At 46.2% G+C, this 27,352-nt stretch overlaps 4 protein-coding genes across 4 annotated transcripts; 2 read left to right on the top strand and 2 right to left on the bottom strand.

Moving 5' to 3' along the window:
* The first annotated feature begins 62 nt into the window (after positions 1-62).
* Positions 63-639, top strand: LOC120961403 (larval cuticle protein A3A-like). Its single transcript, XM_049611191.1, has 2 exons — positions 63-68; positions 139-639. Exons 1-2 carry the CDS (start codon positions 63-65, stop codon positions 637-639), a joined length of 507 nt encoding a protein of 168 aa, XP_049467148.1.
* A 1,728-nt stretch (positions 640-2,367) lies between these two features.
* LOC120953103 (uncharacterized) lies at positions 2,368-4,623 on the bottom strand. The gene is made up of 2 exons (XM_040372788.2): positions 4,495-4,623; positions 2,368-4,419 (listed from the first exon to the last, which is right to left on the bottom strand). Exons 1-2 carry the CDS (start codon positions 4,501-4,503, stop codon positions 2,533-2,535), a joined length of 1,896 nt encoding a protein of 631 aa, XP_040228722.2. The 5' UTR covers positions 4,504-4,623; the 3' UTR covers positions 2,368-2,532.
* A 3,617-nt stretch (positions 4,624-8,240) lies between these two features.
* LOC120950837 (uncharacterized) lies at positions 8,241-25,681 on the top strand. The gene is made up of 5 exons (XM_040369188.2): positions 8,241-8,371; positions 13,105-13,249; positions 21,345-21,541; positions 21,621-22,164; positions 24,989-25,681. Exons 2-5 carry the CDS (start codon positions 13,223-13,225, stop codon positions 25,061-25,063), a joined length of 843 nt encoding a protein of 280 aa, XP_040225122.2. The 5' UTR covers positions 8,241-8,371; positions 13,105-13,222; the 3' UTR covers positions 25,064-25,681.
* Positions 18,410-19,202, bottom strand: LOC120950838 (cuticle protein 19-like). Its single transcript, XM_040369191.2, has 2 exons — positions 19,052-19,202; positions 18,410-18,960 (listed from the first exon to the last, which is right to left on the bottom strand). Exons 1-2 carry the CDS (start codon positions 19,058-19,060, stop codon positions 18,511-18,513), a joined length of 459 nt encoding a protein of 152 aa, XP_040225125.2. The 5' UTR covers positions 19,061-19,202; the 3' UTR covers positions 18,410-18,510.
* Positions 25,682-27,352: the final 1,671 nt, after the last annotated feature.

The following is a 27,352-nucleotide window of genomic DNA, read 5'->3' on the forward strand; positions in this document are numbered from 1 at the left end:
TGCTGTGGGGAAACCGATATCAGTCTCGAATAGTTCTAGCATCTTATCACAACTGTAGAAAAATGAAGGTAAGCAAAGAGGAATATAAGATGTTTAGAATAGTACAACATTGTTTGTATTTTCATCTTTTAATTTCAGTTCCTAGCCTTGTTCATCTCTTTGGAGCTCTTATGCTTCGCCTACGCTCAGGATACAAAATTGTCCGAAGAACGCAAACTAATCTCATACGAAACAAAAGTCTTCCACAAAATCCCCGAGCACACCATAGTGGAGGAAAAAATCGAAGAACTGAAAAAGATTTCCCCAATCGAGAAGAAAGAAACGATCGTTGAGGAAAAGTCATCCGGCCCGAGCTATGAGTTCGGTTACGGCGTGAAAGATCCAATCAGCGGCGATCATAAAGATCAGTGGGAAAAGCGGCAGGGTGATCATGTGAAGGGAGCGTATCGATTTGACGAGTCCGATGGTACGCAGCGCATTGTGGAGTACGAAGCAAGCGGCAAGAAAGGGTTCGAAGCGACGGTTAAGAACGTTGAGAAGAAGGTGGAAGGCACCGAGGAAGATCCGTCGATCGTTGAAAAGAAGAAGCAGGGCAAGGTGGCTCACAGTTACAGCTATCTGAAGAGAACTGGCCACTAATCAAAATGACGAAAGAGTTACTAATACAATAAACACAGCACTGCCCAAATAATAATGGTGTCAATTGCAGTTCGTGAGCGCGTTGAACCGAGTTCGTATAATTTTGTACAACTTGCATGGAGCTGGCCACATGATAGTATGTAATTACGACTCAAAAGCTTGCCTGGTTGCCTTTGATTGTATATGGCAGACCGGAATTGTTTAATTCTATACCTTGTGGAAAGAAAATTGAATTAAATCGTGATGCTCTACATCAATTGATGACCATGAAATGGATAGTAGTTAACAAACCGTTGGTGTTGAAAGTAAAGATTGCACAGAGGTTCTATTATGAGCGGAATCTAGAATTAAGCATTATAGAAGCAAATATAGCGTAAAGAAAACATCCTCTTTATTCCATACTTGACATTTTGATATCAAAACACTCAGCAACGACCTTAATCCACCTTCTTCAGCTTGCTATAGCTTTGAGCCACCTGACCATCGGCATGTCCCCAGCGAACATCTCCCCGATTCCGCTCATCGATACGATCGATCTCCTTCACCACAGCCTCGAATCCGTTCCTATCGTCGGCCTCATACTCAACCACCCGCTTTGTTCCATCGGGTTGATCGAGCGTGTACTTCCCTTTCACATGATCACCGACACGCTTTTCCCACTGCTCCTTCTTATCTCCTGTGGCCGGATCGTGCACACCGTACGAAAACTCGTACAGCGGGAAATCGTTGAAGTAACGATCCTTCTTCCCACCCTGCTCCTCTTCCTGTGAACTAGACTGTTGTTGTTTCTTCTTGCCTTCGAGCGTCTTCTGCCCGCTCGCTTGCTTTCGGCGATGAAGCTCACGTGCTGGGAGACGTCCTTGGGCACGCCCAACTGCTTCACGATTGCGCTCCTCGCGCTCTTCCAACTCCGAATCCTTCTTTTCCTGTTGACGTTCGAGGAATTCACGCTTGCGCTCATCGGCAGCCTCCTGTTCATCCTGCTCGGAATCCTCCTGCTCTTCCTTTTGCTTGCCTTCCGCTGCAATGCCAAACACTTCCTCGATCGTGTTTGTTAGCTGCTCCCAGTCCATCTTGGTTTTGCGCTGCTGCAGCGGAGTGCCCGCCTTGGGCTGCTGGGACTGTGGAGCGGCTGATCCTAGCACAAGCAGTACAGACAAAATCACCAAAATCTGCCAAAAAAGAGACGAACAATGAGTAACACTGAATAAAACCTCAAATGCTGCATTCTGAAGAGTAACATTACCTTTGCCATGCTTGGTGTATGGTGGATTGATTGAAAGAAGATGAAGCTGGCTTAAAATGCGGCAGCTGAATGGTACAGTTTAGAATGCATTCTTCAGCTTTTATACCGATAATGAAAAACAGTAGAAGTATGGCGTGACTTGAAGTTGTTTCCTCGTGCAACCGACCGCCAGAAGTTGGTCCGACCTTTGGCAATGTACCTGCCAGTTAACATATGAACGGTACATGTAGCTCGAAGCTCTCACCCAACCATAACATTTAGTTCAAGAGTGTTACCAAGCTGCCAAGAAGATGCTTCTACTAGGGCAACACTACAATGTTTACACGGTCAATGTTGTTTAATGAGTACAGAAGTAACTAAAACGCATCTAGAAAATTCGCAAAATAGAATGGAACAGAATGTTTTCATATTCCCGATCTTATCATGAATGTCATCAATTATAGTTTCCAATTCGAGGTAAATCAAATTCACAAATACTATCGTTTTAACAGGACAACAACAGATTTAACTATTTATTAGCTCTTTAATCGCTATTCTTAAACAGAGATAACAAAATGGGGTGCAGTTAGGATTCCATTTTACGCGTAACAGTCTTGAGGACATTTGCATTTGCTCAACCTTACTGACGAGCAAAAACTGTTAAGAGTTTAACTGATCTTTTGGAACTTTACGTAGCTCTGGCCCCCGTTAGGTCCCTCCTTCAGTACGGCACGTGGCCTACCGCCAGGAACAAAACCAAACACAGGATTATCCACATACGCCATCGGTCCTATTTCCCGCACCGGTTGGGCCTGTCTGTACTCCAGCCCTCCCCACAACCCATCGGACAGCAGTGGATTGCGCTCGGATTTCACCTTCTCCAGGAACTTTTGCGATTTGTACACACCCTGGTACGATTTCGATCCACCGTACCCGATCTTGACCACCTTAGCGTCCTTGCGCCCAGGCTTCAGTGAACCCTTGTTGATGAGCACCTTCAGCTGATCGAGCTGTTTCTTCTGAGCCGCCGTGGGTCCTGGCAAGCTAGCAGCGCTGGTTTTAGCACTCTTTTTTCCATTTTCTGCCCGTATGTCGAACGATTTCGTTGGATCTTGGCTCGGGGACACTTCCTTCGGTTGTTCTTGCTGAGCTTTCTCGAGCTTGGTAAAATCTTCCAGATCCTGCTCCGTGAACTCCATCTTCAGATAGTCCTTGAACAGCAGATTGAACTCCGATATGGTAAGGCCACCTTGCCGACCCGCTAGAATGCGCGCCATCTCGCTAATGTCCATGTTGGCATCGATATTCACTGGAGCACTGGCACCACCTTCCTCAGTGCCTTCCTCCGCCTCTTCCGCCGTTTCACTTTCGGGCGTTTCTTCAACATTTTCCACAATCGGACGGATGGACTCTTCAAAGTCCTTAAAATCAGCACTCAAGTAATCACCGTAACTGTTGCGCAGTTTGCTTGGAGCAGACACACGGTTCGAAGAGCTGCTTCCCGTTTCGGAGCTCTTGGTTGAAGTTGACACGGGTGTCGCCGAGGTGGTCACTTGGGAGTCGCTTACAAAGTAACCTACAGTTGTGAAGCTTCCGCCACCGCGGATGCTTTCCGGTAGGAAGTCATCGGGCTGACGACCCTCCTCAGTTTGTGGTCTTTTGCGCGAGCCTGCATTTCCACGCGTGTTCTGCGGGGCAGTTCTTGCACGCGATGACTCAACCGCACCCGTTCGTTCACGATTTTCACTCACTGTTTTCTTGTCTCCTGTTTCGTTATTAGAGTTCGTTTGTTCCACACTCTCCGATTTCTTTCGAGGATTCTCGTACTTCAGCAACAGATAGATCTCTTCGTTTTCCTCCACAGCCGACTTGGGAATCGATTTCAGCACTTTGCCCGGAGGCTTCACCGTCGTTGGCGCGGTTGTCGTAGTCGTGGTCGGTTCGGTCGCAAACAGCACCGGTCCTCGCTCTCGTAGCTGAGGAGTGTTGTAAAAGTCTTGCGCACTGATCGGTTTCACAATCGCGTCCTGTTCCGGGATTGATTCCTCGGGCGGATAGTACTCGACCGATTGGTACGACAAGACACGGTTCTGACCGCGTCCCTGGCTGCTGCTCTGGAACACGGTCGCCTGCAGGGGCACCTCCTCCAGCCCCGGGGACACGGCATTAAAGTCTATGCTCTTGATCGGGGACTTCACTTCACTCTGTACCGTCGGCTTTGCAGCGGCCAGCGTGGTGGAGATTCGCTCGCCACCAGCAGCAGCACCATCACTACCACCATTAACACCACCGTCCGTCCCCACACTGCCCCGTTCTGCGTTCACCGCACCAAAGAACTGTTCATTGCGCTGCAGGACATTTTCTTTACTCGCACTACCGGGGGCAATCGTGGGCGCTAGCGGTACCGAGCGCGACGTGCCCGTCCGGTCCGCGTTCACGTGCAGCTGGTGGACGGCAAACGTGCCGTGCTTGATATTGATCTCATACTCGTCTTTCTTCAGTGCACTCCCGGTGGAAACCAGCAGCGTGGCGAAGCACAGTATGACCACCACCAGCTGGAACCAGATACAGAAAAGGGATTTCTTAAGATCACTGACGACGTCGCGCTCGCGCAAACCACTGAAACTCACCTTAAACATTGCGAGCGAGTCTCAAACGAGGAAGAAGGGACACTGTGTGTTTGGCGCGTTCGATTGCTATCTGTTTGCGCGAGCCCACCCAGAACGCTGCGCGTGTGTCCCTCTTCTAGAGCTACGACTACTACCGCGTTAATGGCTATCAGTGGACTGACCACTTTCTTTACTTTCGCTCACGGTATTTATAAGCTCAGTGTGCTGGTTTTGGTTTGATGTTGTTTGCATTATGTGTTGCATTTTGGACGCATCACCGCTGGGTGGGAGGGTTTATGTGTTTTGATCGGCATCGAAGCGCTGAAAAAGGTGCGTAATCGAATTGTAGTGCAAGCAGGAAACTTGCACTACACTAGCCTGGGTTTTTTTCCCTCAACGTTCCGGGCTGCGAGCTGTTTGTTAGCGTACAACCATGTTTACGATCGTCCCCGGCCTCCCCTAGTTAATTTTAGCAAACCGTCGGGGAATGTACCGGACAATGGTTGTGCTGTCAGAGGATTGAAGTGAAGCAGCCCTTTCTAAGCCGCTTCTTGGCTTTGAAGTTTCATCCAAGGGTCCCAAATTTAGACCCACCGTTGGCTGGTGAGTTCGTGACCGAAGCACCTTAAAATGTAACAATCGATTGCGTGTTCGAATCGCTTTGGGTGAGGTGCGTTCGGTAGTGGGTTAAACGATTGGTGTAAAATAAAAATAACGTCTATGAGCAGTCATCCACAGCGTCTAGACTGGTGTGGTAAAGCACATGGCTTAAAGTAATGTTAGAAATATGCGCTTTTGGCGCTATTTAACACTCTCTGCCATGTTTAGTTCTCCACGTATAGTAAGCATCAGCATAATATCCGCTTTAGAGCATGTCCTGGACTTCCAAACGACTACTCTCTAAGACTACGTGGCCAAAAACAGTTACGGCCGAACATGATAATTAAACAATCTTTGAATGTGACTTCACGGCGAAGAGGACGACATTTGCTTTGCGACAAGTAGGAACCGTCATCCAGTCACACAAAGTATAGCAATAGTTTACAAATATCAAACGGATATATAAATAATCTGTACCTCACGAGCGAGCTCTAACCGTCCCATCGACCGCAGCGCACCTGTAAAATCCCGAAGATCAATAAAGTCCGGGAAAATCCACTCCATCTGGATTTGTTTGTTTCTCGTGACTCAGTCATCAGCTCACAAGGCCCTCCTCCTTCTCCTTTTAAAACAACGCTTCCGACCGACTCGAGCAAGCATCTTCTATCGAACTCCCTTCCCGAGGTCATCCCTTTACCGGACGTCGGTTGCAACTGGCCTCTATTTGCTCGCAGCCATTACAATCACCTTGACACCGGAATGGTCGCTTGCCTCTCCACCATGCCGCCATGCCGCCCGCTCATTCAGCGTGTCACTCGAAACTGGAACGCGCCAAGTGACTGAAGATGAATGATTGTTTTACCGATCGCGCGTTCGTTGTCTCCGGCGTTCGCGCGATTGAAAAGCGGTTTGCCGCTCTGCCAATAGAGATTCGATCGAGCGCGCTGTCCCGATCAAAAGATGAGTGAGTGTGGCTTCGTTTGAGTGATCGCTTTGTATGACAAGTTCAGCGGTGCAGTGTAAGCCCATTCGCGTAAGCCTTTGACCACGAACTTGGCGATGCTAACGATGGTACGCGATCAAGGCCCGATTGGAAACCCGATGGCACACCGCACAACGACCACCGTATAATTAGCACTGCCAGCCTGCAGGTTCTCCTTTTTTGCCAACTGTCGGTACAGTCGCTACGAGCGTGGTGCTGCACAAGTCCCGCACAGCTCCGACCAATGCGGACTAAACAAACGGAGCTGGCTCGGAGAGCAGGCGACCACCGCAAGCTGACCGCAAAAATATGATGCCAACGGGTGCCCAACAGTGACTAGAACTTCTCCAAGGTAGTGCGCAATTAGTCTGATTAATGAAAGTAGACAGCGTCCATAGCGGGGCCGCTAAAGGCCAACGGACTGGCCCGGAGAAGATGACGAACTACGATATCGACTGTCGAAGTGGCCTTCGAGATTTAGATCAAAACAAACTGTTGCCGGAAGGTATTTAGAATAACATGAGATGAACTGAGCGAGTTTCAATCGTACTAGAATTATCGCAGGGAGGTCTCTTTGCTCTCGACTTCGATCGGGTATAACTTACCAAGACCCAAACGGAATGCATGTTATGCCATAACCTTTTTCAGAAGCACCAGTATCGCACCGATACCGGTTTCCCACTACACATCACAAAAATGTCGTCTTCATGGATACCGGCCCGCGGAGTTCCAAATGAGAGAGTCCAAACGTGAGTTGTCAGCCTGCAAACTGCCAGCCCAAAAACGCTTACAAATCGTCTCGAATGCGAACCGTTCACACACTTTTCCTTTCCCGCAAGCGCAGCGGTTTAGCTCTCGAGGTAAGGACCGCAAAACCTTACCACGGCCGACACTGCCGACACCTTCTCGGGAGGACCACTTGACATTCGTGTTGTGTGGTGCTAAACAGCTGATTTTACAACCTCTGTGAGAAGAAGATACGGCTTGGAAATGGGGGTTTGCTTGGCTTGCGACATACATAGACGCCGGCACGGTAAGAGGCAGTTTGAAAGTAATCGCCCAAGAGAGATGAGCGTTCGTGATGTAGCCATTTGAATGGGGGAAGGCATCGCGTTCTTGTACAATTCTATATAAAGCTATAATTTTCGTAGAATGATCATGTTGAAAGCTTATTACATTATGCAGGCCGCAGCGGAGAATTAAAGAGAAGATTTGATAAAATTTAATTTAAACGTTGGTTGCTTAGGGATGTCATAAAATGCGGTGTTCATGATTGAGTAATGCAACGTATTAAAATATGACGGTTACGAAAATTAATCCACCATGTTTATGTGTCACCTCTTACCCCATGCTGAACGTCGTTTAAATGTGTATACGGGCGCTGTCCTTCAGAACTAAATTGAGTTTTAGAAGTAATCTAAATAGACATACAATTGTGTGGCAACAACTTTGCTCTTAACGCCACGCATAATGCTGTCATACATTTAAAACATGCTTAGATAACGAAACCCACATATACTATTTGTCTAAGCCTTGCTGTGTAATTGATAAGAAAGGCCACGTTCGTTGTGGAATATAAAACACATTGCGGGTGAATTACTCAATAGCTCCTGCAGCATTTGCTTCACTCTCAAATAAGTTGTTCGTTTCAGTGTTAACTAACATAATTTAAATACGTTATCACACATTTATTTGACGATTTTCATTCAAGGTTTGTCAAAACAAGACACAAACCTTCCCCATGGTGTAGTAACTCACCAATGCTCACGCATGAGAAGCTGAGAAGAGAGAGTGAGAGAGCGAGATCTAGAGTGAGAAAAACATCCTCCCATTCTATGCAGCAAACAAAACGTAAACAAATATGACATAACGCAACAACAAAAAAACACTCTCCCTCAGAGAGCGATAGGAAACCATTCGAGATTGGAAAAATTGTGCCGGTCTCTGAGCTGCACGGGGTGAGTTCTACCAGCCCGGAATGGAAAAACTGAGAGAGAGCGGATGAGATCACTCACTGATCTCCCTTAAAACCCCCTTCCGTCCGGGGCGCTGAGTGCGCGCACTCGCAAGCAGTGGGGGATGCCGTCGTCCAACATCGCATGCTGGAAGGAAGGAGAGCTCCCGCGAGAGCGAAAGCGAGAGCTGCAACCCCGTGCGGTGGCAAAAAATGGCGACAACAAAACTTTAATACGTTTTCGCTGGCTTTTGAAACTTTTAGTACGATTTTCGTCGTCAACGGGGTTATCACGCGCTGCTTTCGGCCTTTCCGGCGTCTATCTCGGACCGTTCGCATGCTACGGGAGAAGCCAAGCGCTCGTAAGTGCTAGATTTAGGGTGACGTTGTGCTTTTGGGGTTCGTGTCTTGGTGGTTGATTGAAGTCTCCTCGAGGGAAACGACTTACGGTGCAAATTGAAACAGTTCGAATGAATTCAAACGTATTTTGTGAATAGTTTTTTGTGTGCAGTGAGAATGTCTACGCAGTCTTCTATCTAACATTCTATCAAAGTGTGCATAATCGCAAATCAAATGTGCAAAAGAGTGACCATGTGCTTAATGACGGTTGATTGTATCGTGCTGTGACACAAGGCGTATGCCTGTCTTGCGATGTGATAATGAAGTTCAGCTAACGTACTGCGAACGATGATTTCTTGCCGATTGTCTCGCTTCCGGCGGAAAAGAACAAAACAAGCGCCAACATTCTCATTAGTCATCCGACGCAATGGAACAATGCAGCACGTCAGCGTTCGTGTGGGGTAGCAGGCGTTCAAATGACAATTGATTGCGTTGTGGTCCACGATGCGTGCGTGTAGGGTGAGGAATGTGTGATCGTGTGGGATTTTTCGTACACTACCTGACCTCTCCGGTTTATGTGCAACTGTTCTGTGCCCAGATAAGGCACGGTGGCCATCCATCCGACGTTGACAATTGTGCGTGTGCTGTTTACTTGTTCGGAGTTGAAAAAACAAAACAAAATACGCCATAAAAGAAACAACTGTTCTGCTCCATTCAGTGCAAAGATCGGTCTGTGTCCTCAGCTTTGAAGTGTTAATAGGCAAACAGATTCTGTCTCGTAGTTTTACTCACAGCTCTCCTGCAGTGCAGATTCGCTCCAGTATTCGAGGCCGGTCACTCGGTTCGGATGCAGGAAGATCAGCGAGTGGGGGTCAAAGTGATTGCTATGAATTATACATTCACCCGTGCACCGTGCTTCAGGCCAGGACGTCGCTGCCGTACTTCCTGTATCTTCCATTGCGGAAAACCGGTTACTAGCGGAGAGCTAATCACAAGTCGGCAGATTCCTTCGGCGATGGCAAACAATCCTTGGGTCGAGGACGCCTCATCGCGCCCTCCAACTCATGTCCAGGTCCGGGGCTCTTTCCACACCCGGAGGAGATGGACGATTGCCAATTGCGAGCTAGCCTTGAATCAAAATAATGACCGAGAACAGAATGCTCGGTTGACCATCCCCGTTTTTGCGGCGATCGTGTGTCGTGTTCTGGGGTTGTCGCTTTGTGGTGAGCTTCTTGGACAAAGAATCTAGAACGGCTTTGGTGCCGCCGGGGGTGCAGGTGATACGATACGGAAGAGTCGTACAGCCGGTTTCTGGATGCCTGATGCCTCACTGTATGCTACTTGCGATCGACTTAAGCCTACTGGATCTAGTTTTTTTTTCTTTAAAAATGGGGCCGAAATGGAAGTGGAAATGAGATGTCTATGAGAAGGTTTCGTTACATCAATGGTAGATCGAACTGAAATGGAAAGTAGATGGTATTAAGATGCAAAGCCGTAGAATGTGGCGATCCAGTGAAGCGTGGTCGATCATTTTTCCCTGTAGGCTGTGAATTAATTTAAAGCAGTAGTACTCTCCTTTTCCATCGCAGCCTATGGCAGAGCGCTGCTAGAACTAGAATATGGTGATTATTAATGACAGGTATTGCTTTGAGAGCTGAAAGCTTTATGGAGTGTTAGCTTTTTTACTGCCTAATTGACATCGTTATTTGAAAACCGACCCGTGTGGGATAGTTAATCATAAACGTTGCTACTGAATTTAAAAGAAGGTTTTATTATAATATTCAAAACATCTATCAGCTATAGCTTGTTTTATGAATTTTTGTATTTTTTGCGCACTTTTAGACTTTTTTGAACAACTTATACACTACCTAAGTTAGTAGGATGTATGAATGGTTTGCCTCCAAATTTTAATACAGGTGTTATGAATATTGTAGGTCAATCGTTCTGAAAAAGTCAAAAAAGTTCTAAATTTTACATATTATCATTAAAAACTCAAAAAACTCAAAAAGTAAAAAGTTCTAAATTTTACATATTATCATTAAAAATTCAAAAATCCATAAAATATTTTAACAATACTGTTATTCAATTTTTGTTGTAATTATTAAAATATTACATAATATTACCATAGTAATATAATTTCTAAGTGTATCCTTTAAAAGACTTTACAATGTTATAGATAATTTTGACTAATATGAAATTTTTATTCGCATTGTTGTCGTCAAACCTTCTCCATGATCAAACCTTTTCCATGATTTTTTATGCATTATAATTAAAAAAGCATATTTTCAATATTTTTCGTCTTATCTAATAAACCATCAATACTTTATGTTACATCAATGCGTGAGGCATTCCGGACAAAAGGCTTCAACTATATCTTTGCAAAAAGCTGAAGGTTTTCACAGACGGATCGTAGTGCCCAAAAACATTGACACAGTGTCATGAAGTGAAGCTCATTACAATAATTACTCCACAATTAGCGATTCGCCGCACAAACACACACTCAAATCGTACCATCGCTCCACACGACGCCTATCGGGCTACGTTGTTGTCGCATCCAGCCCACTGCCCGACTGACCCGGTCTGGGGGCCGACCCGTACCCCAAGCGCTCAGGTTGTTTATCATGCAAACAGCTTCCAGCCTATCGGTGCCCCATTATCGGGCGGCGCAAACTGGCCAAGAAAGCAAAGCGATTTGTTGGTGGTATCCCGCCGCCGGCCTGCACCTATGGTGCGTATGGTTGCGCTTGCGTCGTCGTTCGAGTTTTTCCCGATCCCTTTCCCCTCCGGCTGGCAAGCAGCTCTGACGCAAGCGCCACGGACGTGTAGGACGCATCGACCTGCTAGTGTGACTTTTTTTCCTTCCCCCTTCCACTGCCCTGCTCGGTTGAAGCTCCTCCTGTACCGCGCTTTCTATGCGCTTGGGTTGGTTTTTATGCAAATCCTTTGCCCGATATCGAATTAAAATTCACATGCCGGCACGGTATCGATGCCGCTTCAATCCCCCAAACCAGAATGTGCACACACGCGCACACACATATGCAGCCACACGTTTGTCGATAATTTACGAGAGTGTAGCGACGGTTTCTTCTATTTATTGCGTTAAACCATGCTCGCACTATCCCACCCCTCGGTCGGTCTCATGGTGTCTCGCCAATGCCACCCCGCATTGATGTTCGGCTTTCGTTTGAGGCCAATTTTGCAGTCAAACAAAACTCACCCATTGCCGAAGGAAAAGCAAACACTTTCGAGTTGCACCGACGCGGGGCCAGCGCCCGGGTCACAGCGCGTTCCGTCACTGGGCGCGTCGCGTCGGGCGATACGATTGCACAAGCAGCGGGACAGTTGGAGGGCAAATGAAAGAGCAATGGAGGGGGGGGGGGTTGACTTATTTCCAGCCACGGACAGGCGATCGACGATCCGCGAGCAGTTGACCGGCAGCTGCTGTCGAATGCATTGATACGGGCTAGGAGGGAAAAGTAGGCAAGCAATGGTTTGAATTTGTTTTACTCCTTATCGATACAACTGTGAATAATTTATGTTATGTAGGATTTTTAAGATAAGATTTGTTAAATATTGATTATGTGGTGAAAAAATAAGGAAACGTCCATTTGATTTAAACATTAATTGTGAATATCTTTTCTTGTGTACCGTAACTGTTTTAGCAATGACGTTCAATTGTAATTTTGTTTTAGATCCTAATTATTGCAATCTGCTTTCAAAAAGTCAGTCCTAAAAAATAATTATATACTTGACATGACTTTGGGGTGATTTGAATGCTTCATAAATATGTTATTAAAAATAAAAATCCCTCCATGCACTGCAACCGAATTGCACCATTTATTAAACATTACTTTTGCCAATAAACAACACTCATGCTAACAGCTGATAACGTCAATATCCAATTAACATTGTGACGCTGCGAGTAAACACTTACTCACTTACTTCAATCCTATCCAGTCACACAAACCACCTCTTGCCTTCCTCCTTCCTGTGACTTTCAATTTCAATGCAAAAACGGCACCATTTCGTTTACGAAATCACACACTATCAGCCTCGTAAGAGCCCTTTTACAGCTCGTCCCCTGAAGGAACCCAAACCGAGGTGGCCGAAGAAAGCATTCTGCATAAACGTTTCGTCCAACGTTCGGGGTGGGGATCGATGCGTTACATGCACACGCCAAGCGGTACCGCGGACCGCGCACATAAAGCTCGCACGAAAGAACATAAAAGAAAGCGGCTGATCGAGCGGGCGGCTGGTAGGTGGCGCATATTTCTTCGCCATTTCCATGCATAATTTATTACGTGCACCAACCCCCAGCACAACGGTGTAAGGAAATATGTGGGGAAGATTTGTGTGGAGAAAAGGGTTCGTTTCATGTTTTGGAGGTTTTTGAATAAGTCTGTTTTTTTTGTTTGTTCGACGCTCGTGTGTTGTCGTATTTTGCATGGGTGGAGCATTGTTTGCACGGAAGCCTTTATTTTTCGTCTGCGGGACATGCAGTTCCTTTTATGAATTGCACGTGACTTTCGTGTGTTTTTGTTTCGTTTGCCGGCAAATAAAATAACATACTTCAATGGCACGGCAAGCACGATTAAGGTGGAATGAATGGTCATTGAATAAGATGGAGTGAAAATGTTTGCCAAGTGACAATAAAAACGGAATATAAACGATTGCATGCATTAAAGTGGAGCGATTTATTCCATAATGAATGTGTATACAGCATGATGAGTGTGATATAACTTTGTATTATTTTCAGTAACGAAAGAAGCAGCACTCAACGATCGTTTGAAAATAAAAAATCTAAATTGTTAGTGATTTATCCAGTACCAGCAACAGCCCTCAACTCGTTCCAGCAAGCATACCACAAACACACCATGCGGCGGAATCATCATTTTTGGGTGGTAAGTTCTATCCTAACAGCACAATCAGCACATTAACACAGCGCATGTCATAACTGTTATTGATGTTACATCTTTCCTCCTACAATCGCGTTGTGATGTGCACGGCAGAGCAACGCGTTTTTCCGTATCCTACGCCGACGTACACAGCTCGAATCGAATAATCCGCTAAATAAAGGCTTCATAACTCGCAGTTGCACGACGCAGCATGCAAATTGCTATTTAGTTCCAATGGAATGCAAACCGTGCGATTTGCGAATCGCCCGTCCGAGCGGAGGGTCCGTAATCTGCCGTCGTAATAATTCTATCGAAACGAAGCGAAGCATCAAATCATGCGTTCCGCAGCAAATGGGTAGACTGCTCCTCCACCTGACGTAACGTGTAGCAAAATGCGCCGTCGAGTTCGAGGAGCTCTCACGGCAAACCCACACACACACACACACACACACTTTCCGGAACAACATGAAGTGTTAGAGCGTTTGGCGAGACAGTCAGCGGTTGAACGTACAGCGTTCGTTCTCACCTGTATGATTACAAGTGGCGATTGTTTCATTAAGTAGCTTGTGTTTACCGTCATACGTCAGCGGGCCTGGAAGTGGTTGCCGTTGGTGCGCATCGACTTGAAGTCAATCTTTTATTGCCTTTCAAGTGTGCCGTTTTTTTTGTTATTTCCAACTAGTTTCACTACACATCGCTACATCGGTGAATCATAGAGGCGATAAACAGCGGGTTGGAAAACTGCCATTTCCCCCCCCCCCCTTTTTACCGTAGCGGCTTGTGTGGGACATTAAAATGCGTCTTCTCTATTTTTTGTCTAAAGCATCTTTATTGCTCCACCATAAACACTGCTCCCGTCACAGCTTCACCGTAAGAGGTTCGTCGCTTGTGTCCTCGCTTAAATCACGAGCTCTCTTCCGTGTCGATGCTCATCTTCAAGGTGGAACGGTGCGGAAGCAACACACAACGGTTCGAATCAGCATAAAACTCATCCCCACACACCGGACGGAAGAATCTGCAATGGATGTGATCATCCGCCGTCAGTTTGTCAAGAGCAAACCGGCTCACACTCTCTCGAACACACGACGGATTCGACAGCTAATTGAGCCAGCGTTCGATCGTTTACGGTTCCGTTTCAACACGGACTGTTGACGCCGTTGACCTTGATCTTGAACTGCGACTTAGGTCGAGTCGTGAGCGTGTCTGATGCAGTTCTGTAATGTGTCTCTCTGCTGTCACTGCGTGCGTGTGTGTGTGTGTCTGTGTGGGTGTAATAAATTAAACAGAATTTGATACTAGCTCGTAACATTACACGGAAAATCCCAGCACGTGCACTTACGAAACGAAAATAAATTATATTCATTATGAGCTAATTAAACCGCAAAGCCCACACATATCGCTTCAAACCAGTCGCTACGTTAGCAGCTGGAGTACTGGGCTCTTTATCACGATCGAAAAAAAAATGCAGCCAACTCTGCCCGCTGTAAACCTGATGAAGATAATAACAACAATGTTGCTATAGGCCCTCTCAAATGCTCGGTCAGCTTTTAAGCCGGCGCACAAGCTACTTCATTGATCGTTAAACACACCCAGCTCGGGTTGGCGTGCCGTTAATGTACCCCACCTACCTCCGCCAGTTATTAGAAGGTGTGATGCGTGCGGTGCAAAATGTTTGCTCTCAATTATGATAATGATTCGGGGACCTGCGAAACGACACCAGGTGACGTTTGATTGATCGAAAAAAAAGAAAAGAAAATTTACACCACACTTTGGTCAGTTCGGAATGCAAAAACCGGACCGTCATGAGAAGGTGTGTCGAATGGTCGGTGTCGGTTGAGTCTGAAAAGGTCACACACAAATATTGATCACTGTCGCTTGATTAAATTATGCGATCGAAGTGATGCAATTGTGCCATGATTGCTCGAGCAGCATCCATTTCGCACCTTGTGCCATTACCATTACGAGGTGTTTTCTTTTATTACTAGCACACTATCCAGCTAGAAGATCCATTTAGATTAGCAACCTGGCGAGAGGGTATTGGCTTACGCTAATGTTTTGACATTTTATGATTAAGATATACATGATTTGGGACATGATTTAAATTCATTTTTATTGCACCTTTGATTGGACGTCTGGCTCTACAATACTTTGTCACAACTATTCCACTTTTGAGACCTCCCAATCCCAATCTTTAATTACATTCGCGTGCCAGCAGCACCATACACACACACACACACACGCACCTTTCGATCCTTTCTAATCGTACCCCTTGCCGCACATAAAAAGGATCGCTGGGGGGCGGCATCGTTATGTTCGGGTGGGTCTACCATGATCAATAACGCCCGCCAGCTTCTCCCAGATTTATTGCCCGGCTTGCAAAACGGTAGCCGGCCGAGGCGTGTTTGTGTGCAAAGCAACCGATAGTGACGCTGGTGGTGATCCTGTGAACGATTTATGATCTACGCGCGAAGGAGGTGAACTGTTGCTCGCGGGCACAATCGAACCGATCGATCCGACCGGAAAATGACGATCCGTGTGAGATCGCTATGCGGGCTAAAGGGAGTGGAATGTAAACTACTTTTGATGTGTTGATTTGTTCCCAACTGATCTGTTGTGTTGTATGTTGTAGAACTAACATGCCTAAAAATTAAGGTAAAGCTACCTTCTAGATGCCTAGAAATTGGAGGCTTTGACGTACAGCGAGTTCCTGCAAACGACGCTCCATGTTCATGTCCATGTCGATGAGCTCGTGCCTTCCATTAGTCGTGTATTTAATTAATTGCCTGCTCGACCTACAACACTTCGCACGCCAAACACAACGACAACTGCACTGTCATGGCCCGATCGGACCTTGATTGCGTGATTGCGGGCCCCGTGCCGCGCAGCATCCACCGATACATTGACAGTCCATCTATGCACTGTCGGAGGCTTGATGCAACGAGATAATTGAATAAGCGAAAAATGAACCCCTACTGAATCCTGAACACTGCAGCGGCTCAAAAAAGGCTTCCCCAATGACGGGGCTGCGTCCGCTGCGGAGAACCTAATTCCTGCTCCAAACATTCTTGAGCGTTGCAAGCGTAACAATCCTTTCATGGGCAATCAAGTCACAGCCAAAAGGCAGGAGGTGTGTTTCTCTCTTTTTGTTTCGCTTGATATTAGCCACATGCCAAGGCGGGTGGGTGATGTTAGTTTATTTTTTGCTCGTGGGCTTAGGTTGATGAACAGTGACGGTAGAGGTAGATGTACAAACCACAGAATGACGAATGAATTCTCTTCCGACAGAGTAATGCAAACATGAGTTACCGCATTTTACGGACAGCGTTTGATAGAACAATGTAGCCAGGTTGGACGTTGATAAACCGAATGAATAGAAAAGCAGGCTTTTAGAATTCAATCAAAATAATTGAAACGCATTCATCGCAAACTTTGACATCGATTTGAGAATGGCAAGCGTAGGAGTGATTAATTTAAACTTGGATAAAAAGAATCAATCTTCATTTTAAAAAGAAATGTAATGGATTATTTCTACACATTTGTACAGCATCAAACTCGTTCTATAGTCAAGCCTTTTCTTTCTGTCTTATTCAGTCCCCCAAACGATTGCATAACATTCTCTTGCACACTTGCCACCTTTAGTGCGACAAGTTTCCATCAAATCAAAATTGGCTAAGCGTTCGTTTGCAATGACTTTATCTCGGCCCGGCCTGCTTGAAGTGCGAGAATAAGCAAAGCCTCACCCCTTTTTAAGCCACAGATAATCGGACTGTCAATTTATCGAAGCAAAAAAAAACAGAACCCTTAATCACCTCCTCCAGCTCGGCAAGCAGAACCGATTATCCTGCCGCAACGCAACCAATCAAGTAGAGAAAACGGGAATTTTATTAGATCGTACTTTCACAAAGCGCTCGCCATCAATTGAGCCGTCAGCTCGCGGTCCCATGCGTATGGACAACGTGTGTGGGACAGCGTTCTACGCGCGCGCGCTTGCCGGGCTGCGAATCATCATCGTCGTACGTAGAGACGTCATGTTTCCTAAATTGTTTGGTGGACGGTTCCCGCGCACGGCACTTAACTGGAGCAGCGCTCGCCTAAAAACCAATTTTCCCAGCCCACAGTCGCTGAAATATTAATTGACCCTTACGCAACGGTTTCGGAGTTTGTCTGCAAGTCGGCCGTTACGCCGTTTCCTTCGCCTGCACTGCAATGGAGAGGGCACACCAAACGCTCCGCACCAGCTATCGCATTACCATCTGAGTGTCTGTGCTTGTGCTGATAAAAATCAAACCCTTCCCTTTCGCCGAAACATTCCACCGGGTACATGCACATACATGCACGTATGGTGGCACACTTCGGTACGCTTCATTAGAGGGACCCCCTGTACCCTTTGCACTGCACTACGCCGCTAGGAAGAATTATCGCACACGAATTATTGCTGGAAGAGTAGAAGACGCCCGTGGATGGAGCAGCCCGACGGCCCACACTCCGACGGGACGCGACCGACAATCAAAGATCCATTAATCAATCGTTCAAACATTTCAATTTTGCCATGCTTTTGTGGTTCGTTTGCGTTGCGTTACTCGCTCCCATGTCCCAGGGACATACAGATCGGAGAGCTTGATCCCATAAAAGGGACATCGATCGTTCCGTTCCCTGCTCGGGCTGGATGTGGAGACAGCAGAACAATTACCCGGCTTTCGTGTCATCGTTACCGGAGCATGCGGATCAATCACACACGCTCGCTGCTTATGAGTGGGCCGGAGTCCAGGCTGGAAAAGATTATGTAAAAGTGGCACCAACAAGTTCATCCAACAAAAACACAAAACCGTTTGCACAGACTGCTGCAAGCAACGTGAGAGCGTGCAGATTGGAGACTTTTGGAGTCCCCAAGTTCGTGTTTTATGCTGGGAATTCGTTTCGTGGGTGGCAGTTTCGATGATCGCGAGGCGTGTTTTGGACGCGCCTCTTCAGCTGTTGCTGTATTGTGTGGTAAATGATGAGCATTATTCAATTATTGTGGACTTACGTTCAACCAACCAACAATCGTCTAGAAATTAGATTAACAATTCCCGTTCATCACGATCATCGCATACGCCTTATGATTTATCGTCACCTCTGATTGCAGTGCCGTGGCTCTTTCGAGCACAAACTGGAGCCGTTTCGTCGGGGGGGAAATGGAAACTATTTATTGAGCAGGGAAAAAGATACACTTTTCTGAGATCGATTCCACGGACCGGTAACGGGACCCGCCTGACCCACGATTACACTCACTCCAGGTGCTGATTACTGTAGCTGTAGCCGTGCTCTCCGTGGCTCTCGGCCAGGTACTCCGGTTCCTGGCTGTACGACTGCACGTGGCCACCAGCGGCGTGGTGGATGTGCTTGACGTGTGCCTCGAACCCGTGCAGCTTGTCCGCCCGGTACACCACGACGCGCTCCGACCCGTCCGGTTCGTACAGCGAGTACACGCCCTTCACCACATCACCGTCGCGCTCCTCCCAGTGGCTCTTCTGGTCGCCCGTGTGCGGATCCTTCACACCGTACTCGAACTTGTACTTTGGGTACGCGTAATAATCGTGCGGCTCGTGGTGCTCAAAATCCTGCGCAATCTTTGGCACGATCTGCTCGTGCTGCTCACTGGACGCTTCCACCTCGGCGGAGGGTTCCACCGCCCAGGACGCTTGAAGGGCCAGCAACAGACACGCGCCGATCAATAGCTGGAATCAAAAGCAATAGCACAGAACACAATGGTCACAATGGGTACGGGGAGAGCACAGCTTGTGGTTTAAAATCACAGTTCTTACGCACTTGCTTCATGTTGCTTTGTTTTCACTCGCTTTTTTCACCCACACAATTCACTTTCGCTTGGGATCCGCACTGAACTGACACCTGTGCACAACTGCCTCTCTTCAAACACCGTTTGAACGGTTTTATATAAAAACCCATCAACACGCACAATGCTCTAGCGGTATAGCACATGAGGGCAGGCTCGTTGGAACGTTAAGGGAGGATTTTTCTGTAATTTCTATTTGCAATCAAAATAAGGCGCGTATGGTGCGAAATGCGTATCGTCGGTAGCATCAGAGCAAGCAAAAAACCAAACCGACCCACCAACACATTAACTTGCATGAAGAAATGCACACATTCCCATTGGTTTGTCGGGGGTGCCAATGGTAAAATATGCCACTTTTTACCTTTGGTTATGCACTTGTAGCTGCCGGTGCTGCCGCATGCCAAAATAATGCAACGAAGGGGAATTTGCTTCCAATTTGCGCACCACAGGAAACGGTATTTGACCGATGTTTGAATGGCAGTGCAATGGTTACGGTGCGGAGAGTGTTCGCCAGGAAGTGCATTGGATATTTGTTATAGGCCATGGGTTCTTAGAACGTAGATTACGATACACTTATTTAAAAAAAAAATCTTGCAATATGTTGAGAAGTTGAGAAGAATACATCTTAATAGAATCGGTCTTGAGAAAGTTTGCCCATAAGTCCATAAGTGCTTTAAAAATGCTGTTGCTCCAACAGTTTATGTTAAAAAAAAACATTAAAATTGATTTCGATTTCATAGATTTTTGCTGAAAACTTCGCACTCACTTAATAATAACACCTCTAACCAGTATCGCTAATTGCGTTTCATTATTATGATCTCCTGCGTTACTCAAGTGTGATGGATTCCTATGGAAATGTCCATTTAAAATAGTCTTGATCATACGTAAACCCAAGCCCTCTCGGTGTCTGGCAGCTAGGCACCTTGCTTCCTATCATCACTCAAACATGCATTTACAGCCGGCAGACAACTTTCTGCCTACACAACTCATTATCTGAGTATGACTCCTTGTATCAGCTTACCTCTGTCTCTTTCGTCTCGTTTGGCTAACTATTTGTAGATTATATTAAGATTCAAATAGCTTCCCAATGACATATCATTAGCAGTCGCGTTATCATGTAATGCTCACTCCCCCACTTGGTCCTCCTGGTAGCAATCCCAGACCCGCACTCCACGACTTGCGCAATGCTGACATTAAATATGGGCGTTACGGCGTAATTGATAAAACTCGCTCGTCAGTCTGCACCCCACGCGTGCTTGCAGTTTTTCTTTGCCGTCTGCATTTCTCCTCGGTACAGTGGCCGAGCCACGGTAATGGCTAGACGGGTTCGAATCGACACTTGATCCGGCGTATAATGCCGAGCAAGAAAAAATACACATCATACCTGTCCACCCGGTTCCAGACGCTGCGCGTAAAAACGGGGAAATGAATTATTATACGTTTTAATAACAACACTTCAGCGTTGGCTCGTAATTGATTGATGACTTATCACCAAACCGTCACTAGCGAGCTGTGGACAGCGAAGGAGAGTGGAGTCTCATTTAGCTACTTAGCTAAGGCTACACCTTCTATCCCTATCCTTGCGTAAGATGCGAGCTTCGATCATAACTGGGTTAAACAGAAGCGATAATCATCATTAAGATATTATCGTATAATTTCTTCATCGATCCTCAGCGGCATTAAATTGCGACATCCATTCCATACGCGGGATGGGCCACACTATGGCCAACCGGTGCTCGCTAGGGGATTGGGCGCAAGGCTTTCTATGGGGTTTGAGTTCAAAAAAAAGCAAACCACTCTTGAATGATGACCATCATCCTCCAAACTGCTCCACACAAATTAAGATGCTGCAGATTGTGATAAATGGTTCGCCGCTTGAGGCATTTGAGTTACTCTCCCCCGGGACGATTATTGACCCACCGTGAGAGAGTTTGAGGCCCGGTGGAGTCTATTGTAGTGTCGGCTTTCCTTTCGTGGTATGTTTGTTCACGAGCATACCTCTTTTTGCGGTGCTTTCGGTAAAGGTCAAGCGACAGAAATAGACTTCACGAAAGTGATACGTGATCATTTATCATCGGTGCACTTTGAGGGAAGGGTGCCTATTGGTTGGGTTTCGTAGCTCGAAACGGTTTATGAATAGAGTTATAGGTAAACGCGAATATTAATGACAGCTTTATTGGAAGGAAATTGTTACCATTACATCATGACACATCACTTTCAATGGATGTTTACATTTTTAATATTTATCTTACGCTCTATTTTTTCCAGAAAACGGAACCGACTGCCTTGGTTCTACTGGCCGTGGCGATAAGTGTGTCCGCGATACGGGTAGATTGGAATACAAACACTGGGCCAATAGTGCCCCCAACCAGCACACCAGCACCCGTTCCTCAGCCACCATTCCGTGAGCCTGCTCCAGTTTGGGAAGATCAATCCGATGACATCCCGAATCCTAACCCCTACAGGTAAGCTCTTCGCCGTACCTTATGGTCTTTCAATATTGCAGTTTTCACAAATCATTACTCCATTCCATACACAATTAAGGTACATTCTACCACCACCATCGCGCCCCAAGTACAATGACATTACCCTGGAGCAGCGCAAACAGTCCCAACAGCAGCAGCAGCATCAGCAGCAGCAACAACAGCATCAGCCTCGGAATGGAAATGCTCAACCTGTCCCGCCAGCAAATCCAACCCAAACTCTCTCAACGGCCGCCCCGACCGGCCAGATCATTGATAAGCCACAGGCCCACCAACAACCCCTAGCTTCCGGTGCTAACAACGCAGCCCCAACGAACAGTCAGCAACCGCAACAACAACAACAACAACAACCCCAGCAGGTCGTGCCAAGTCTTGCGGTACAGTACGTGCCCAACAAAGGTCTCAAGTATTACGCCGTCGTACCGAAGCACACGGAAGTGTCGTACGGAGCGGCCAAGCAAGCGCTGCTCGCTACCAACGATCTCTACGACCAGCAGCTCGCCCAGAGCAAGTACGATAAGTACGATAAGCTCAACGGAAAGTACAATCCCAAGCTGAAGAAGTACAAGGCCTACGAGAAGGTTAAATACATGCCGTACATTGTGGTAAGTGCAAGCGTGTGATGTAGTGTGTGTGTGTTTTTTTAACAAATGAAGCCTAAGTTTACCGTGTCGCATGATTAATGCTCGTATCTCTAATTTAATGAATTCATATACGCTACTTTTGGATGCATTTATTCAGCACTCACGTGAGGTTCGTGTCTTGCGGTTGCGCTTAAGTCTTTTGTCATCGTAATTTCGCTATGCCAAGAACAAACGCTTGCGCGTTGTGACAAATATTTTCCGTTTTTGTCTTTTTTATTCGCTAATTCGTCCTTTCTTTTCTGCTTTCAAAATGTTTTATGCTATTGAAATCGAGGGTTGGTAAGTTTGACTGTAATGCTTGAGAAAGTTCGCTTATCTAGGCGACACGGAGTTGTTTTTTTTTTCTTCATCCCCTTAACAGGGGTGTTACAGTACCTGTCAATACACTAACCCCGGGACGACAAGTGGCGAAAGGCTAGTGTCTTAGAAAGGCTGTGCCTTTATTTTCCGGTGTCAGTTGAATCGTTTGGCTTGCTTATTCGCTAGCCACGCTCCGATAGCTCCACATTTGAATGTAACCGATCTCGGGCCGAGCCACTCCTCTCGATATACCTGTATTGCGAAGAAAGTGTAAGCACATACGGTCCGCTCTAGTCGGTCCAGATGTTTTTGCGCTTATGCGCTCGTGTTACAGTTATGTCACCGGGCGACCATGGACGTGGATTGTCGCAGCAGCCTCCGGTGCGACCTCTAGACACACGAGGGCACCGACTCGCACGGTACCGTAACGAACATGCCAACCCTGGGCCCAGACAACGAGTCGGCAAGTGGATAATAATAAGGTGCTTCCCTTTCTTCTCGTGGCCGGAGAATCCAAAAGGCTGGACGCTCTTTTTGTGTCTCTTTAAATCCCATCGCTTTTCACTTTCTTCAAACCGGATGCTGCAACCGGGTAGTGTACCTAATGAATGACCCCGTAATGAACGCACAGGGCGCTCCCTTTATGTCGATGCCTCCGCAGTAGCACTAAGGGAGCATAATTTCGTGATGTAGTCTGTCTCACCGGCCGGAGGCAAATTAATCGAACACTACCATCAAATGGTGCTGCTAATTAACTTTCCTTACGTGGTGCGGGACCCGATCGTACCCGCCGATAGGATCCGATTGGGACCTTCTATCGAATCACGCGTCCCGATCGACCCGTGACCAAATCGAACTCCCGAAAGCCCTATCGGGTCAAGATTATCGCAGCAGCTACAATTACATAATTGCAAGCGGACACGGTTCATTTCTTCGCACGGCGTTGTCGGCACTTTATCTCGTCCACACCCTCTCTGCGCTCTGTTCGTTCGTACCCACCCATAATCCCATCGAAAGCCCATCACCTACAATCGATGGCACGCGAATGGAAAGCGTACCGTCGTGAACGGTCCCAATCTCACTGGTTGGAGGTGTGTTGTAACGATCGGGACGAGCAAAAAAAACCTGGAAACACTTTGCGTTCTTCACGTTGTCACGTGCCGAGATAGAAAATCGGTTTTGTACTGGCTAATGGCCCGGCGGTGGTCTTAAAATAGGGCAAGAACCTGATCGGCCCAGCAAACCGGGAGCGGATGAAAATGTGAAAACAAAATTCAAATACAGCAGCATTTTGTTGTTGTTTTTTTTCTCTCTCTCTCTCTCTCTCTCTCTCTCTCTCTCTCACTCTCTCTCTCTCTCGCTTGCTGTCCCTTCTGTTTTACCTTTTTGGACGCAGCAATTAGCTATGCTCGTGTAACTACAATTGCGCTGTTGAAGGTGAAAGGGATTGTTTGAATGCTATGCGTACCAGTCTGTTGATTATCTGGACGTGATTACAATACAAAAGGGCACTGGATTAGCTGTCTGTTACTTTATGAATTTGAACATATTCTGTAATTGTCAAAAATCGATCAGAAACGCCAGTAATGTATCAAACAGACAGTCATACACATTTTGCCCATTCTTAGTTTATTACATAATTTAGTTCGACTAGCGTTTTTTTCATCAACGTTTTAATTGGTAGTTATTATTTGGTTTGCCTTTTGTATGCGTAATTGTCTCAATTAGGTTGATAAAATATCTCTCTCTTCCTGTCAACAGTCAACGAACAACTATTTTTCATCTGCAGCTCACGGGTCCTACATGCTAGGTAAACTGAAAATACGATAAAAAAGATTTCATGCTAAAAAGTATCAACAGGAACTCATTGCTCTGTAATGAGCTTAATTTCACGTCATTAAGCAAATTGGTGGTCATTAATTAGCCGTATAGTTCTAGTTGTCAAAATTGAATTTCGACTGTGCGCCCCTCTTGAATGACATTTTAAGGTTTCAGCTTTCGCCTCCTTTCACCCAGGACAACCATTGACCCCATAATTAAATGGGTCCCCAATTTATGGATTCTATTTTTCCTTCGTTTTCTCTACGGGTATTGTAGTTACGCGTTGAAGACAACTGTTTTCACATCTCACCGATATGAGATAATCACGCGTACATACACTGTGTAGCTCCACCAGAAAAGGTAGGTGCCAAAACGCGAAAAACTCTTCCCAAATTGGCACTCCAGATGTACGTGGGGAGTACGTGAAGGATGCCCCATGACGTAACTGACATTTAGGGAGTGGTCTCTTTAGCGTGTACAACGGTGAACTTTGTGCCGGACGGCAGAAGGCAGATAAAAGCCGACATAAACGCATTAACATAAATTATGCCCTATAAAGGCATCTTTTTGTCTCCCTATTTTTACTCATTTCCTGTACCTGTCTCTCAATTCGTTTATGTTTTTGCTAACTCTTATTTTCTTTCTTTTGTTTCTTTACTTACAGTATTACGATGCTACCAAGCAGCAGTATTACTACACCAATGTTCCTTCAAATATGCTCGTAAATAATAGGGTTTAATGGGTCTGAGAGCAGGGTCGGAGAGTTAGGAAAAGGCCAAACGCAAACAGAGGAAAAACTAAAACAGCATTAGAGAAAGTGGCTCCATATCATGCGATCAGAAACAAAAAATCCTTTCATGTACCAATTTTGTTCCCCAAAACAACTAGAGCGAGAAGGGTACCTTAGCTCATGTTGGTAGTTGATGTTTTGTTACCGATATTTAACTAACCATGCGAGACTTTTACTCATAACCTGACTAATGGTTTGAGTTACATCCGGTGGGAATGCTGAATTTTATGAAAAAATAAAATAAACTGGAGCTCCACACTTGCACACAACATGCCATGTTCAACATTTCCATAAAAAAAATAGCGAAAACAAAACACAAGTGGCTTAGCACAAACACACAACAACAGGAGCACAGTATGGAAACACGCATTTCATGCATTTAGGGTTAGCGAAAAATTCAAGTACCAGATAGGCGATTAAATATAAACGCATTTGGAGAAAATAAACGTAAGAAAAGCAACTGGCTGAAGATAGCAACAGCAAAAGAAGTTTGACGAGAAAAAAATGAACAGAAAAATGTAAATAATTAAAAATGTAAAATAAAAATAAAAAATACTTAAAAACAAACATGCTTTCATGTCTATTATTTACACAAACAATTCACCAAACCTTCACTAACCTTCCCCTTGTGCCTGTTTCTTTGTACAAAAGCCACGCGTAAAAGGTTTACCCTCTCGGTGAAGTAATTGCTATTCTTCATCAAACTATTCATTAAATCGAGGCATCGCTGCTTAGCACCGCCATCGACAGTGTGCCTTGCACGTGCTAAAAATAACGTATGATGAGCCGACAAATCCTAGCACAAAACCGGCAGGTGCCATTACGCGCCAAACGCGCGCTCATCTCATCTCGTTCCGGCGCGCTCAATGTCGAAAAGGGAAAGGTGTCTTCGATTGCGGACACATGTTCTAGCTAGCGTCATGCTGCGCACTGGCAAAAGTAAACAACTTCTGTAAAGTGAACGTCGCAGAGAGGTTCTTCGGTGTTGCGGAATGCCACCGGATTGCTCCACATTCACTTTATGACGAAGATGATGCACCTACGGTATCTGGCACGTGGCACCAAGGGAACATTCGTCCCAATGCACCGAAACGTTCACAAATTTATGCAAAAATAATTGCTTTAGAAAGGTAAACGACCTCCTGGCAAGGGTTTGACTTGATTACGAAAAGAACGAAGAGAAAGGACGTTGTTAGAAGACGACGTGATGGGGATTGTCATTTAGTGACCTTCCACCATGTCTTCAATTGTACGATAAGCCACAGAACAAACGAAATGGTTCGGAAAGAAAAATAGTACCGATTTTGTACCTTAACTGTAGCTTTCCGAAGACTCTAGATGACCTCAAACTACCCACACGACCTTTACAATCGCCAACTGCCCACCGGCTCATGGTTACCTGGGGCCCCTCCGAAACCGTTTTGACATTTTCCTCCGCACCGCAAGTAGAAAGAACAGCAAGCAGTTGAACTTTAAGGTGTAGTTGAAGGAAAACGGAGTGCCACCATAACTGGAGCACTTCGGGTGGAGATCGTTAACGAAAGAGGACCTCGGACCTTAAATTTCACCATTGGCTGTGCCCCCCCCTTTTGTTGTCGTTCTGGGACGACCACTCGGAAATGCGCGATCGGTGCGAGGCGTCTAAAGATCATCAATTCAAGGCAGTGGCGGTACGTTGAGCATTAAATGCCATCCTCAAGGTGCACTGGCCCCGGCACTGGCAGCGTTGCCATATGCACTCCGGCTGCCCTTGCGAAGATGCAAGTGAAATTTGAAGCACGAGCCCCTTTTAAAGTGATTTTAGCTTGCCTTTCAACCTCCCCCTTTCCTTCCTGTCTTGCGTCGTGTGTCTAAAGGTTCGTGTCGTGTTGTAACGCAGCTGATGCGTCTTCTTGGCCGGGTTCCGGTCGGCGATCTCGGTGATTCTTTCTTGCGATACGTGGCAACGCGCGATTGCCATTTATCATCTCAACCAACAGACGGCAGAGGACATGAACATGAACTTTATCGCTTTACCCACAGCAAGATGTGCCCCGGCTGCTTCTGCACCAACCCCGTTTTATGCATCACAGCCTTTAAAAACGCTTTGCTCGATGCTTTTCACTGCGTGATGTGTGTTTGCTTATTGTACCAGCGCGTGGATTGTCTTTTTTTTTGTGCTGTGCTTTGCTTTCGCCTTCTACGGCATGCCGACCTACAGCAACATAATGTGTACTGCGTGTAACGGTTACGGCATGT

Source organism: Anopheles coluzzii, chromosome 2, assembly GCF_943734685.1.
Source record: "Anopheles coluzzii chromosome 2, AcolN3, whole genome shotgun sequence".
NCBI lineage: Eukaryota > Metazoa > Arthropoda > Insecta > Diptera > Culicidae > Anopheles > Anopheles coluzzii.